At 42.3% G+C, this 13918-nt stretch overlaps 3 protein-coding genes across 10 annotated transcripts in view; all 3 read right to left on the bottom strand.

Annotated features, from left to right (window-relative positions):
- The window catches only part of LOC144065528 (uncharacterized), a 149661-nt gene extending 143330 nt beyond the window's left edge, over positions 1–6331 (bottom strand). For 3 of the 8 annotated variants that reach the window (XM_077588463.1, XM_077588465.1, XM_077588466.1), the window contains exons 1-2: positions 5621–6330; positions 53–1773 (exon numbers count right to left, since the gene is read on the bottom strand). Coding sequence is in view for 2 of the 8 variants with exons in the window: in XM_077588470.1 (XP_077444596.1) it covers positions 5621–5690 (70 nt within the window). In the remaining 6 variants the exon portion in view is untranslated. Of the gene's footprint in view, positions 1–52; positions 1774–5620 lie in introns of all 8 variants that reach the window. The other 5 variants (XM_077588467.1, XM_077588464.1, XM_077588468.1 and 2 more) reach the window with 5 other exon arrangements.
- A 444-nt stretch (positions 6332–6775) lies between these two features.
- On the bottom strand, positions 6776–10142 carry LOC144065643 (claudin-15-like). Its single transcript, XM_077588649.1, has 3 exons — positions 9547–10142; positions 9318–9474; positions 6776–8370 (listed from the first exon to the last, which is right to left on the bottom strand). The coding sequence occupies exons 1-3, from the start codon at positions 9761–9763 to the stop codon at positions 8349–8351; spliced, it is 396 nt and encodes a 131-aa protein (XP_077444775.1). The 5' UTR covers positions 9764–10142; the 3' UTR covers positions 6776–8348.
- Positions 10143–10907: 765 nt separating this feature from the next.
- Positions 10908–12386, bottom strand: LOC144065640 (mitochondrial fission 1 protein-like). The gene is made up of 5 exons (XM_077588644.1): positions 12226–12386; positions 11637–11769; positions 11493–11569; positions 11329–11434; positions 10908–11252 (listed from the first exon to the last, which is right to left on the bottom strand). Exons 1-5 carry the CDS (start codon positions 12268–12270, stop codon positions 11149–11151), a joined length of 465 nt encoding a protein of 154 aa, XP_077444770.1. The 5' UTR covers positions 12271–12386; the 3' UTR covers positions 10908–11148.
- Positions 12387–13918: the final 1532 nt, after the last annotated feature.

Genomic DNA, 13918 nt, shown 5'->3' with positions numbered 1-13918 from the left:
ATAATAATTAGACATAGGCCCTGTCGTCATCATCAACAACAAAAAAGCCTACTTGTCATCACACCCAGAAACTGCATATGACGAAATTGGTGGTGATTCTCCATATGCTGCGTTTACTCGGCAAAAGACCTAAATAAGTGATAGTTACGGACTTGTAATTTGGCATTCTGCTGTTATAGATACAGGTCACTTACCTCTCACTGTCTTTCACTTACCTTCAGTCAGCTAGTAGGAGGCAGATCACCACCCAAACATCTTTTCATATTACCTCAGAAGGGAATGTGTGTTGTGTTACCGCAAATTTAGAGTTCTGATGGATGTGGGGAAAAACTGTCCTTAAGCCTATTTGTCCATACTTTGTGGGACCTATAGCGTCTGCCAGAGGGCAGCAGCTGGAACAGATTGTGACTAGGGTGGTAAGGGTCCCCTATGATGTTCCTGGCTCTGCTGAGGTAACAAGGGCTGGCAATGTCTTCCAGTGAGGGCAGAGAGCAGCCGACAATCCTCTGGGCAGTGTTAATCACTTTCTGCATGGCCTTTTTGTCTGCCGCCGTGCTTCCAGCGTACCACACTGATGCAGTACACCAGGATGCTCTCTACAGTGGTTCTATAGAAGGTTATCAGAAGCTTGGTGCCCAGGTTGTTCTTCCTAAGTACCCTGAGGAAATGGAGTCGTTTCTGAGCCTTCTTCACTACTGCCGTGATGTTTGTAGACCATGAGAGCTTATCCATGACGTGGACCCCCAGGAATTTAAAGGACTGGACCCTGCCTACACATACTCCATTTATGAGGAATGGGGCCAGATCTGTGCCGTGTTTGCGAAAGTCCAGGATTATTTCTTTAGTTTTAGTGGTGTTCAGTGTGAGATTGTTCACCGAGCACCACGAAGACAGTTTGTTGACCTCATCTCTGTAGGCCGACTCATCCCCTCCTGAGATGAGTCCGACTACAGTGGTGTCGTCAGCGAATTTGATGATGGCGTTAGACTGTTGGGTGGGTGTACAGTTGTATGTGTACAGGGAGTACAGAAGAGGACTCAGTACACAGCCTTGAGGGGAGCCAGTGCTCAGTGTAATGGAGGAAGAGAGGTGCGGACCAAGTCTAACAGTTTGTGGTCGGTTGGTCAAGAAGTTCTTTACCCAGCAGCAGATTGAAAAGGATAGTCCAAGGTGGGAGAGTTTGTCAGTCAGAATGTCCGGTTTTATGGTGTTGAAGGCTGAGCTATAGTCAATGAAGAGCCTCTTCACGTAGTTCCCATGGTGTTCCAGGTGGCTCAGTGCTGTATGTAGAGCAATGGCAATAGCATCCTCAGTGGACCTGCTTGCTCTATAAGCAAACTGGTGAGGGTCAATTGAGGGAGGGATTGTATTCCTGATATGGCGGGCTACCAACTTTTCAAAGCACTTCATGATCACAGGCATGAGTGCAACAGGCCTATAATGATTCATGGTGTCAATGGTTGGCTTTTTGGGGACAGGGATAATGGTGGGAGATTTCAGACAGGATGGAATGATAGATTGTTGCAGGGAACAATTGAAAATGTTTGTGAAGACTCCAGCCAGCTGGTCAGCACAGGCTTTGAGCACCTTCCCAGGTACTCCGTCTGGGCCAGCAGCCTTCCTGGTGTTCACAGACCGCATTACCAGTCTCACTTCCTGTTCCCGGAACGTCAGTGTATTGCTGCACGGTGGTTGGGGTGTTGAGACTGGGTCTGATTTGTCAGTCTCAAAGCGGACAAAAAAAACGGTTCAATTCCCCCGCTAGTGAGGCATCTGCATTAACAGACATATTATTGTTATTGTAATTGGTAATATATATATACATATATATATATATACATATACATATATATTTATACATATATATATACATATATATATACATATACATATACATATACATATATATACATATATATATACACATATACATATACATATATATACATATATATATACACATATACATATACATATATATATACACATATATACATACATATATACATATATATATATATATATATATATATATATATATATATACATATATATATATATACACATATATATATATATATATATATATATATATATATATATATATATATGGAGATCACGCAGATCAGTAAGTGACAAAAGAAAGAGAAAATAAAGTAGTAGTAACAGTAAGTACTACTGTAATGAAATTGTAAATCCATAAATCCTACTCCAAAAAAATTACACCAGCATAGAAAACGTTGAGATTAATCTCTGAATTAAGGTTCTCAGCAAATCATTTTGAATATATATTTCCTAAAATAATGGGAAATTATTCAAAATTAAACTAGAAGTAAAAGTGTGTTCCATGGCATTTTCAGGTATTCTGTAAGCCCTCTAGTATGTCCAAAGCACTTAGAATTTCACATAAGTCTTCTAGTGTTGTTTTTTCTGTGTCAGACATCAATCCCCAGCTTTGATAAATTACATTGTGTGTCCAAATGGCTACTACTTTAAACGCAAGGATAAAATAAAAAAAATAAAAAATGGCAGCACATTGTATTATGTACTTGTATTTAGAAATATGCCCAGCGGGGGGCAGTACATGCCCTTGTTATTCCTAAATGAATGTTATCTGTAACGGGCCGTATATGGCCCGCGGCCTGAGGTTGAAAAACATGTACACACACGATCCGGGGGCGGGGCGAGCACGTGAATCCCGTTTCGGCGAAACGTCCGTTCGGCGAACTGTCCGTCGGCCAAACATCCATCTGCGAAATGTCTTTCGGCGAATCGTCCGGTAACGAAACATAAATACCCTATATAACAATGAATATTGCACTTATTTTTATTTATACACAAAAGCCCTCCTCCTTTCTTTCCTCAAGAATATTTCAATTAATCTGTCGTACAGATTACACGTGCGTTTCAGGTCCTTCAAGAAGTACTTTTCTATCGCCATCAAAGCTAATGCTGACAGTCGAGTCTGCCCTGTTGTATTTCTGGCATAAGTTCTGATTCTGTTTCGCGCTGAAAATGTTCGTCCGACAGAAGCAGTGGACACGATGGTCACTGTCAAACCCACTGTGTACAGCCGCCCCATGCTCTCACTCAGATTTTTCTGCCGAAGGAAGTCAAGGAGATCAGTGGGAGATTTTCCTGTAAAATAATCCGTGGCATACATAACAATCAGTTCTGTTCTTAGCAGAGGCAGATCGAAAAGTGTTCCGTGGCTCTGCGTTAAGATGGGACAGCTGCATGTGGCAAAGTTTTCTGGTATTCCTGAAACTTCTGTGGGTCGAGGAGAGAGAGAAACATCAGTCTTTCGTGTTCTTGAAATCTGGTCCGCGTCTGGCAAATAATATTGTCCAGAATCCTGTTGTGGAGTTGAAGGTAGTGCACGCGATAATCTTGCGCTTGACCTCTTTTGTGCGCTTGGAGCACCCGCACTGCATTCAGTGGCCTCGTAGATTTCCTCATATCGGCTCCTTTCGCACTCAACTGTGCCACAAAAATCCTTTACTCTAGCAAGACAAAACTGTACATCCAGTTTGTTGTTCAGTATTATAGAAAAAGCACGTCTGAATGCTTAAAAATGCCATTAAATGTGTGAAGCAAAAAAACTAAATTCAAAATAATCCAGATGTGCTTTAAATCCACACCGCACAGACTCATTCACCATTACAGAGACAAACAGTACTTTTTCCCCTTCTGATCTCTTCATCCATCACTTCAGCAATAGCAGTGATCAGGTATTTTTGTATTTTGCCCGACCTGCCACTAAACACTTTATTAGTGGACGACTGGTAATGTAAATCCGTGTTTCTCTCAGCAATGAGAGAAATAAGTTCCACATAATTCCCTTTGTTTGGGGATGCAGCGCTTTCATCGTGTCCCCGAAATAAAAGTTTACACAGTCTATTGAACTTTTTAAGATTTCCCTATTTTTCTTTACCTTTTCGTTGTGGCGCTTCGTTTCCCCGCGCACTTGCTCGCTGAACTGTAAAACCACTCGGGTTTCCCCAAAAGTTTTGGAGACCACCGTTGCTTGTAAGTGTCCGGCAGTGCTTTAGTTAAACAAGTCAAATTAGCAAATCCAATGTTGCTCCAAACACCATGTCGACCGGTGGCAAATAACAAGCATTCCCAGCAATACAATTTGCAGTATTCCTCGGAGCCCGAGAGCCAGGGGTAGCGCTCGTAGTTAGCGAACTGAAAGAGGCGGACAAACCCTTTTCTTGGTTGTAACAGGCTAGCTAGCTTTGGAGTTGGCCACCCTTTCTTAATGACTTCCATTTTTTTCTGGAAAAGTCCGTCTGGAAAATGGCTTTATAAGCAAATCTGCAACCAAATCGGTTTGTTTTCCTCCATCGGCCATAGTGGGTGGAGTTTGCGAGCTCTGGCTGGCTCACTCTGGCTTTGGCCTGCCTACTCTATCACTAGACAATCATAGTTGGTGAAAGTGATTACGTATCCCTATGCCTGCGAGAAGGCAATGACGTATCCCTACGCCTGCGACAAGACATTGTGCTGTTGCCCACTCGAAATCTGATTGGTTAAAGCAACAGTCTTATCGACGCTTGTTTAATGCAGTAGAGCAGATTTCTGACCCTGGCAACAAATAATGGCTTAAATGTGATTGGTTAAATGCTTCAATATGAAAACACATCTGGAAGCAGTGCAACCAGGGGGAAAGCAATGAAAGGAAGCTAACAGACAATTTGGAATGATTTAATAAGTATTGATGGACAAAATATAATATATGATTCAGATATTTCTTAGGCCAGCAGAGAAGGCCTTGAAGGCCCTGACGGCACACCACTGTCTTTTAGTCAAGCTAGTCTATCATTAATTTGGGGGATTTTTATTTAAAGAAACCATCAAATATTTCCTTTTTTTTGTAGTTTTTCATGGGGAAAAATAAATTAAAATTAAATTAAAAAAGCAAAATGGTTTAAATCACTTTTGTACATTTTTGTTATTTTTATATTATATTTTTATTAAAACAAAACATCTCAATATTAGATTTTTAAAATAAAAATGTTAGTTTTTTTCTAGAAAAAAAGTGGGTAAAAGAGTACATAATTCAATTTATTTATAATTTCATTTGAATTTTAACATTAAAATGAAGTACTCTGCAGGCCGCACCATGGCGGTTTGGCCCTCGGGCCGCAAATTTGACACCTTTGTTTGAACGCTGCTCTCGTTGTTTAGTGCATCTGCATCTTCATTTTTTGCATTTTAAATTTACAGCATGTAAGTAAGTGTTATGTTACTCAAGCATGTAGCCAAAAATGGAGGGCGAGTAGCAGGAATGACTCTTGAACGCCTCTGGGGGCGCTCGCGCATTGCGTGATAAAGAAAAATACATTGTTTGTGATAAGGATACAATAAAAGGAAAGCTACTGTTTTCTGCCGTTGTTAAAGGATAAACACGTTGAGACTCATTCTTTCCGTCCTAGAGTGGTCACATTAAAATAGAAATAGTATTTATTACGTCTTTCTTCGAACGGCGCTATTGCAAATTCGTGAAAAAGTACGAATGCTATAATAATTTTACGTCAATAGAATACATTTAAGCCTTAACGGTATTTTTCCATTAAACATTGAGGGAATTAATGGAAATAAAAAGTCAACCCACCTTCTAGTCTATATCCTTTGAGGTCAAAAAGTTCCTCCTGGAACTTTGGCCGTTTCGTTCCTGCAGGCATTTCCACACGTGGATTCTGATGATGGCGGCGCCTTTGTTGATAGCTGCTAGCTAAAATAAGCTAAGAAAAAGTAGGGCGCAAAGCTTTAACGGGTTCTTCGACGACTTGAGGACTTGTTTCTTTGATGCTGCTAGCTAAGATAAGCTAAGATAAAGCATAAACACGCTCTTCGACGACGTTTTCCTTCAGTAGCTGCTAGCTAGGCTAAGCTAACTTAGCCAGGAAAATTCCAACGAGTTCTTCGGTGACTTGTTTCTTTGATAGCTGCTAGCTAAACTAAGCTAAAGCATAAACAAGCATTCGACGACTTGTTCCTTTGATATCTGCTAGGCTTAGCTAAAGTAGTGCGTAAAGGTTCAACGAGTTCTTGGACGAACCGGACTTGTTTCTTTGGTAGCTGCTAGCTAGGCTAAGCTAAAGAAGGTTTTGCTGGTAGTGATGGGACGATCGACACTGTTGCGTCAGCATTGTGCCGAGAGTTCAAGAGTGAAAGTCGGAAGTAGGGCGTGTATAGCTTTAAGAAAGAATCACGTGACCGGTACAGGATATGTATAGTTTGGCCAAAGTGTTTAGTATAAAGACATAAACTGTATCAAAGTGTCGTAGGCCTGTTGGATGGGCTTTTGCGTAATTGTCATATGTATATCAAAGAAACAACTCGTTCTAAGAAGTTTTCCCCAGTGTGGAACCATTTTGATCGTGTGACGCAAAACGAAATCACTTTTATTTCATGTGATTTAACAGTTAACAAAAATGTGGACATAAGTTAAAAATTGTAACTCAAATTTGATCTATTTTACATATCAACTCCGTTTGGAATATAAAAAACAAGGTTTTTTTTCACCTGCAATGATTTTATAACTACTGCAGGGGTCACTAATTAATGACCAACACGGTTTCAATACAGTGCCGACACAGTATGTCAATACAATCCTTGGTATATCAAAAGGTTTTAGGTAAATAAAAACACCAAAAGCAAACTGAAAACATATAAGCCCTGAATCAAAAATTACAAAAAAAAGAACCAAAAGAGGTAGAACACAAGAATAAATACACAGACATGGGTTAATGAGACATGGAAAAATAGTTGGGTGACACACAGGCGAAAGCAATGGACAATCAATGACAAGTTTCAAGCCATCAATTTTTTTTTTTTTTTATCAATGGTTATATATAATGAAGACTACGACATATTTTAATCATATATTTTATTACAGATGAATCATTGCAATAAAACATAAGGCTTTATTTTTATATATTACTACCGTATGATTAAACACATGTTTTCAGGTTGATGACGCACGCGAACAGAATGTTCCCTTATATTAATGCTTGCACAAGGAATAAAGGAAGCTTTCAGTACAAGATATTCTTTTGAGGTTGATTACTGATGGCTTCACCCAAGGCCAACAGATACAGAGGCAACTGGAAAATCCCAAGAGAGGGTGGAACCCTCGAGACCGTCGTGGACCGGTCAACATCATACCTTTAATCAGCTAATGCGTTATTCATATTTGTGTTATGAAAACTGGGCAACTCGGTTTGGGTGTTGTCTCTCGATGGTCACGAAGATGCACAGCTGTTTGTGTTAGGGACCCGAGACCCAGAGCTCTGTATTAGATCTCCTTATCAGGAATAAATCATCTGTGGAGTAATCCTGGTCTTCTCTCCCGATGCTAAACATGCACTATTGTTAGGTCGATAACCATAGTTTCAGGTAGACAAACGTTGTTGGAGTCAGATGCCAAAACTTATCGTTTAACAGTCCAAAATGTCTTTAACAGTTTGCTTTGTCACATTCCCATACGTATTTGATGCATTTCCAGTTCAGATTAAACTGTCTGAGCCAGTTTCTTCCACAGAAGGATGCTCCCTTTCCCTTCACGACTAACAGTGGCATTTCCACTTCTTGATCCTCATATTTTACTTTGGTCATGAACTGTCCAGAAACCTGAATGCTGCCCCCATTGTAAGCTTTAAGCTTCACCTTTGTGGGCTGTCAAGGCAAATGTGCAAACATTCTGATATAGGTTGCTTGTGAAATGACACTTCTTGCTGCTCCAGTGTCTATTTCCATGTCAAGAGACACCCCATTAATAGCGAATGTGGCCCTGTATAGCTCATCATTATCACTACTGACTGTCATGATGGCAAACTCTTCTTGTTCTGCCTCAGAAAGCAATCTTCTTTGGCACATTTCATTTTTTGAGTGCACTCACGAACCTGTCTCGCAGTGCCGAATCCAAATTTGTGCCAAACTCACAATTTGCTGCTTGTTGCTTTAGTTCTGTACATACTGTGCCACAGTTTGATTCCTCTTTTGATTACATTTGTTAAAGCGGAATCTTTCTGCGATCAATATTGATTTTGGCTCAAAATGTTCCTTCAAAATCCTCCCATTGTCGTCGAAAGATTTATCTTTGGTCTTGTCCGGTTGGACCAAGTTCCTCAAAAGTCCGTATGTGATAGCTCCCATTACGCATAGCAACACGGCTACATACTTTGCTGCGTCGATGTCGTTAGCATCAAGGAACTGCTCCAACCGCTTGATATGTGTTCCACGGCTAATTTTCAGGCTTATATTCATCAACCTTGCCCATTTGGGCCACTGTACTCACTAGTACTGACAGTGTCTCTTTTGTCTTTTTCCCTCCGCAATTAATCCTCGTCGCCAGTTGTACTGTATTGAAGAAGAGAGCCAGGACACAGTCATCCGTTAACGTCTTTTAGCTAGAACCAAGAGTGTAACAATGCTGACACCCAAGTATGCATGCGCCACCATGCAACAGGAGGACTGAACGAACTTATCCCTAATAGGTTGGAATACACCTCATATTATAAGGACATGGTGTCCCCAGGATAACACCAAATATCAATTTACGTCAAAGTCTGAGAAATCCAAATAGAAACTTCAAGTTTCTTCTTCCTTTGCATTTGAGAAAATAACGCAACAGAGTGAATTTGAAATGAATGACTTGTTGTAATTACGTACAGGTGAGTTGCCTTACTGCTGGAAGCCACGGGGCATTGTGGGATAAGTCCAAGAAGCCAATTGCTACATTCTGATTGGACCAATGTGTGTCACATGACCTAAGAGACTCAATATTTTTCGAAGCATTTGTTGCATTTTTAGGTACAAAAGCAACGGTTTTTCCGGGTTTTACCCAAAATGTGTGGAGTTGTAGTTTCTGATTTAGGTGTGCTGATTTTCTTTCATTTTATATTAGTGTTACTTTTACTCTAGGTCGTATTGGCCGTATGCCAGCCCCGGCGAAAAGGTCGGGGTCTGTCGTCGAAATGGGACACTTTGAAGGAAAAACACGAGACATGTAGTTCGATCGCGCTCCGTGGCGTTTGTTTGGGGCCTCTTTTAATGTGGTCCGACCTCCGCATGGACTCGCCGTCAGAAAATGCAAGTGCCCAAAAACATGAATAACGCTGTCAGGAAAGCCGTTGAACGTGCTAGTAACATTTAAATGGATGCATCCAACATATATGTCTGTTGAACAATTTGCTTTATTGTGCATGGTTGGAAGAAAAAGGTTGAAAAAGACACAAATCAAAGGGTGGGGGGTTGGGCGGCGTCAGCGCACTCCCCACCCTTTCCCGCCGGCGGTACCATCCTACCTGGTGCCTGGGTAGAAGGGGTCGAAGAAGTTCTGGGTGATGTTGAAAGCGTACCAGGACACCGCCACGCAGCGTATGCCCAACAGCGCCATCACCAGGCCAAAGGCGCCAATCACCACCGACGTGATCATGATGGCGCGGAACGCTTGGACGTAACCTGGTAGGAGGAGGCGAGCCAGTGAGCGTGACTCGAGCAAGTTCGGCGCAGCGGAGGCGGGGCGCCGCTTACCGTTCAAAGCCAGCAGGGACGGGAACTCTTGACAGTTGTGCACGCCGGTGGAGTTGGTGGCGCAGAACATCCACGGGTTCTCGTAGATGGTGGACGTGGAGATGACGTTACCGTCCACTGTGGACGTCTTCCAGTAGCGGTTGGGCAGCGCCACCCCCACCAACACCCAGCCCAGGAAGCCCAGAAACAAGGCCACAACTTCCACGATGGGATCCATCAGCCATTTGCCACACCCTCCCCGACCGATGGACACGTCGGCCCGAGTTTGAACGGCGGCCGCGAAGCCAGACTTATATCACCTGCCCTGTCTCTCCGCCCACTTCTTCTTCTTTCCAAATGGTGTTTATCACCTCGCCTCACGCAGAGTCCAATGGTCATGTGAGTAGCACCTACTGCACACTTTGTGCTTTTAATTTGGTTTCTTGGTTCGTTTTGGGGTGGCACTTCATCGATTCAAATGCTACGTTTAAACGGGGAAAAAAACTTTGGGACTTTTGGGGGGGTCTCCGAAATGAACAGGAAAAGAGCCCAAATCAAGAGTGAGCAGGAAATGGCCCAAAACTAATTTTTTTTAAAAAGGAGTCCCAATAGCGAAAGTATTCACACAATGTTTTTTTAAATGACTAATAGTCAATGGACGATTTTTTTTAAAGGGTAACGAAATGCTTTACACTTTACACTGGAGGAAAAAAAGAACCTGAACAAAACCATTGCATTTTTTTCAAATGGAAGTTTTTAAGGTAAAACACTTTTTATTGCATCTCTCTTATCCGGGAAATCAACAACTTCGAATTCCTCCATTTTTCACGCCCTCCAATTTACCTCGCGGTCATTGAGCGCAGATCAAATAAAAAACATAAAGCATAAGAAACACGACTATGACAGCCCGGTCCGCAAATATTGACGACGGGGCCAAACACGCGTGTCAAAGTCAGTGATTTCGGATGACGCGGAGACGTCAACGGCGGTAGTTAACATAGGCGTGCGTCTGTTCCGTCTCACGCGCGGTCCTTTGCCGCCAGACTCCCGCTTCAAAAGGACCGGACGTCGACTAGCGAAGGACTGGGTTTACGTTCACGTCATCAAACAGACTGTCGCCAATCGCTCTCGTTTTTTGATGGCGAGTTTTGATGCGGGTGTCAGGCCAGTTAATCAGTAACGCCCCACGAGGCTGATAATGCCCACGTTGTTTCACGCAGGATGACGTTGACAAATTGTAATTCATCTTTGGGTCGACGTGATCAAGAGGCCAGCCAACTAGGCCATGTCGCCCTTTTTGTTTTTGTCACTGAGATCGCCGTGTACTCGGCGGACAGTAAACTTCCTGTGACACGAGAACAGGTGACTCAACTCCACATTCCTCTGTGTTTGTTTTTTCTCCCTTCTTTTTATTATTGATGACCTGGGAAAACAAGCAGCTCCAGTTGGGATGCCACATTGTTCCCTTTTAGCTTCAATCGGGGGGCGGAGGGGCAAGGGGGTGAGGGGGTTGTGCTTAGATTTGACTTTGTTATGTACACGGGTGGCCACCGACGCCCAACGTTAACGCAAATGAGTTTCCGCTCGGGTAGCGTTCCGGAAGCAAAAAGTTGAAAGTGGAGGTTAGAATTTGGGCCCTCGCTTGGCCACGGCCAGCCCGATAAGCCCGGCCAAGCCGGCCACGCCCAGGCCGATCCCCCCCACGATGGCCATGCCCACCAAGCCATCTAGAAAAGAGGACAAGGACAGAGTGAAGGTGAGTGTCAGGGTCGGCATGCGTGCTTGCGTTGCGGAAGATGTTACCTTTTTTCAAGGCCTTGTCGATGAGCGCCTGCAACTCCAAGGCCTGCTTGTTGCCGGGCTCGGTGCTCAGCAGGATGCGGATGTACTTGAGGGCTTCTTCGTATTCCTGCCGCAGGCATAAATAAATAAATACAGAACATTTCAAACCCCAGCCAACTTTTCACCTTTAGTCTGTAGTTGGCCACGGCCAGGTAGAAGAAGTAATCCCGCGTGTCATCCTTGGAGGCTTTCTGGACCAGTTCTGGACCGGGCGACAACAATGGAGGGATTAGCGAGGAGGCCGCGTTGACCGCGCCGACCGCGCTCACCCTCCAACAAGGCGATTCCTTTCTTGATGTCGTCCGTGAATTTGCTCCTGATCAGACACCAAGCGTATTCAAACTTGGTCTCCTTGGAAACGGCTCCCTTGGCCAGCTCGTTGTTGTACTTCTTCTCAAATTTCTGCAGCAGTTCAATAGATTTAGTTCCACGGAGCGTTCTTTTGCTTTCTTCAAATGGGTCGGACGTCTACTAGTGACCAGCAAAACTAAACGGCCAGCATTTATAGATATCATGACTCATGAGGCACGTAATTGGACGTCTATCATTGTCAATGGCACCGAAGACTTAAATGGGAGGTCTTCCCAATGGGAAATGAGTGTGAGATGACTTTCACGTGTTGAGTGGAGGAGCAGAGACTTTTAAATAATGTTTGAGCTGTGTTAGCTTTTCAGACTTGGAGTGACTGACGGAAAGCGTTCTCAATGGGTATTAGCATTAGCAAGCTAAGTGACGCGACAAATAAGCGAGCCAAACAATGCCATCGGCTTGGAAGTGGTCTTAGACGCGAGCCCGGCGGTCGGAACGCAAACTGTCAAACGACAGGAAATGAGGGGGAAAGTGTTATTTCAAACTTACGAGAAGATCCTCCGGCGCCACTACGTCGCTCAGTACGGCCGCCATGTTTGCGGAAATAGGGTGGCTTTAAAACGCCCAACTTCCATTTACGGCAGCCGTGACGCAAAACCCAGCGAAATATAGAAAAATAATTCAATTTCATATGATACAACGCCACAGTATCATCCAAATAAGTTCATCCGCACGGTAAAGTTGCGGCTACGTGTTTTTTTTAATCAAATGAATGCACGTATGGCTGAAATGGAATGGACGTCATACACTAAAAAAAAATCTTCCTCATTCACATCGAATGTCAGAAAATTCGAATGTATTTTATTGGACAGTATTTCTTGGTTCTTTTTCTGATATTTCAAATAAAACGTTGTGGAACAAGTTAGACAACTCAATAAAAAATAATTTAAAAAAAACAATCTGTTGAACACAACACTACGAATTGAAAACACGTCTTGAGTAGGAATTTTATTTACTAGGTTTGGATTTATGAAAAAGGAGGATTGTGATTTGGGAATTGAGTCTGTGAAATTAGTTTGTGGCAGTGGTGTGCCGTCAGGGCCTTGAATGCCTTCTCTGTTGGCCAAAGAAATATCTGAATCACAGACTGATTGATGTTAATTATATTTTGTCCATGAATACTTATTAAATAATTCAAAATTGTCTGTTAGCTTCCTTTCATTGCTTTTCCCCCTGGTTGCACTGCTTCCAGATGTGTGTTTTCATATTGAAGCATTTAACCAATCACATTTCAGCCATTATTTGTTGCCAGGGTCAGAAATCTGCCTCAAGGCCTTCACAATCAGTTCTGCAGGCTCTGCTGCATTAAACAACCGTCGATAAGACTGTTGCTTTAACCAATCAGAATTCGATTTGGTGACATCAAGGCCTTCTCGCAGGCGTACGGATACGTCATTGCTTTCACCATTTATGATTAACGAGTGATAAAGTGGACTAGCCAGAGCTACCAAACTGTATCTGGAGCAAGCTGCACAAGCTAATATATTGTTGTGTTGATTTAATAGTGGTTTTGTCAACCCGCAATGGCTGAAGGAGGAGAAGAAATGGATTTGTTTGCACATTTACTGTCAAAGCCATTTTCAAGACTGACTTTTCAAGAAAAGCTGGACATCATTAAGAAAGGTCGGACAACTTCAAAGCAAGCAAGCCTGTCACAACCGGGAACGGACATTTTCAGCACTAAATCAAATAAAAACGTAGGCCAAAAACACGACGGGATAGGCTCGACTTTCAGGATTAGCTTCGATGGTGATAGAAAAGAAGGAGGAAAGAAAGGAGGATGGAAATTGTGTACAGTTAAAAAGGATTTTTGGTGAGTAGAATATGGCTATATTCCTAAATAATATTTCAATTGTATGAGGTTATATATATATATATATATATATATATATATATATATATATATTCTATATTTACAAAAAGACTTAGCAATTGGTATATGAAGTCAAATGTCTCTTGTTAGTTATTGGAATTTACTCAATCTTTTTAGTTATATATAACCATTAATAAAACAAAACAAATTGATGGCTTGAAACTTGTCGTTGATTGTCCATTGCTTTCACCTGTGTGTCACCCAACTGTTTTTCAATGTCTGTGTATTTATTCTTGTGTTCTACCTCTTTTGGTTCTTTTTGTTGTTGTTGTAATTTTGGATTCTGGGTCTATATGTTTTCAATTTGCT

The sequence above is a fragment of the Stigmatopora argus genome, chromosome 20 (genome assembly GCF_051989625.1).
Source record: "Stigmatopora argus isolate UIUO_Sarg chromosome 20, RoL_Sarg_1.0, whole genome shotgun sequence".
Classification (NCBI taxonomy): Eukaryota; Metazoa; Chordata; class Actinopteri; order Syngnathiformes; family Syngnathidae; genus Stigmatopora; species Stigmatopora argus.
The sequence above is the reverse complement of the archived record's forward strand: the minus strand, read 5'-3'. Positions and strand labels throughout refer to the sequence as shown.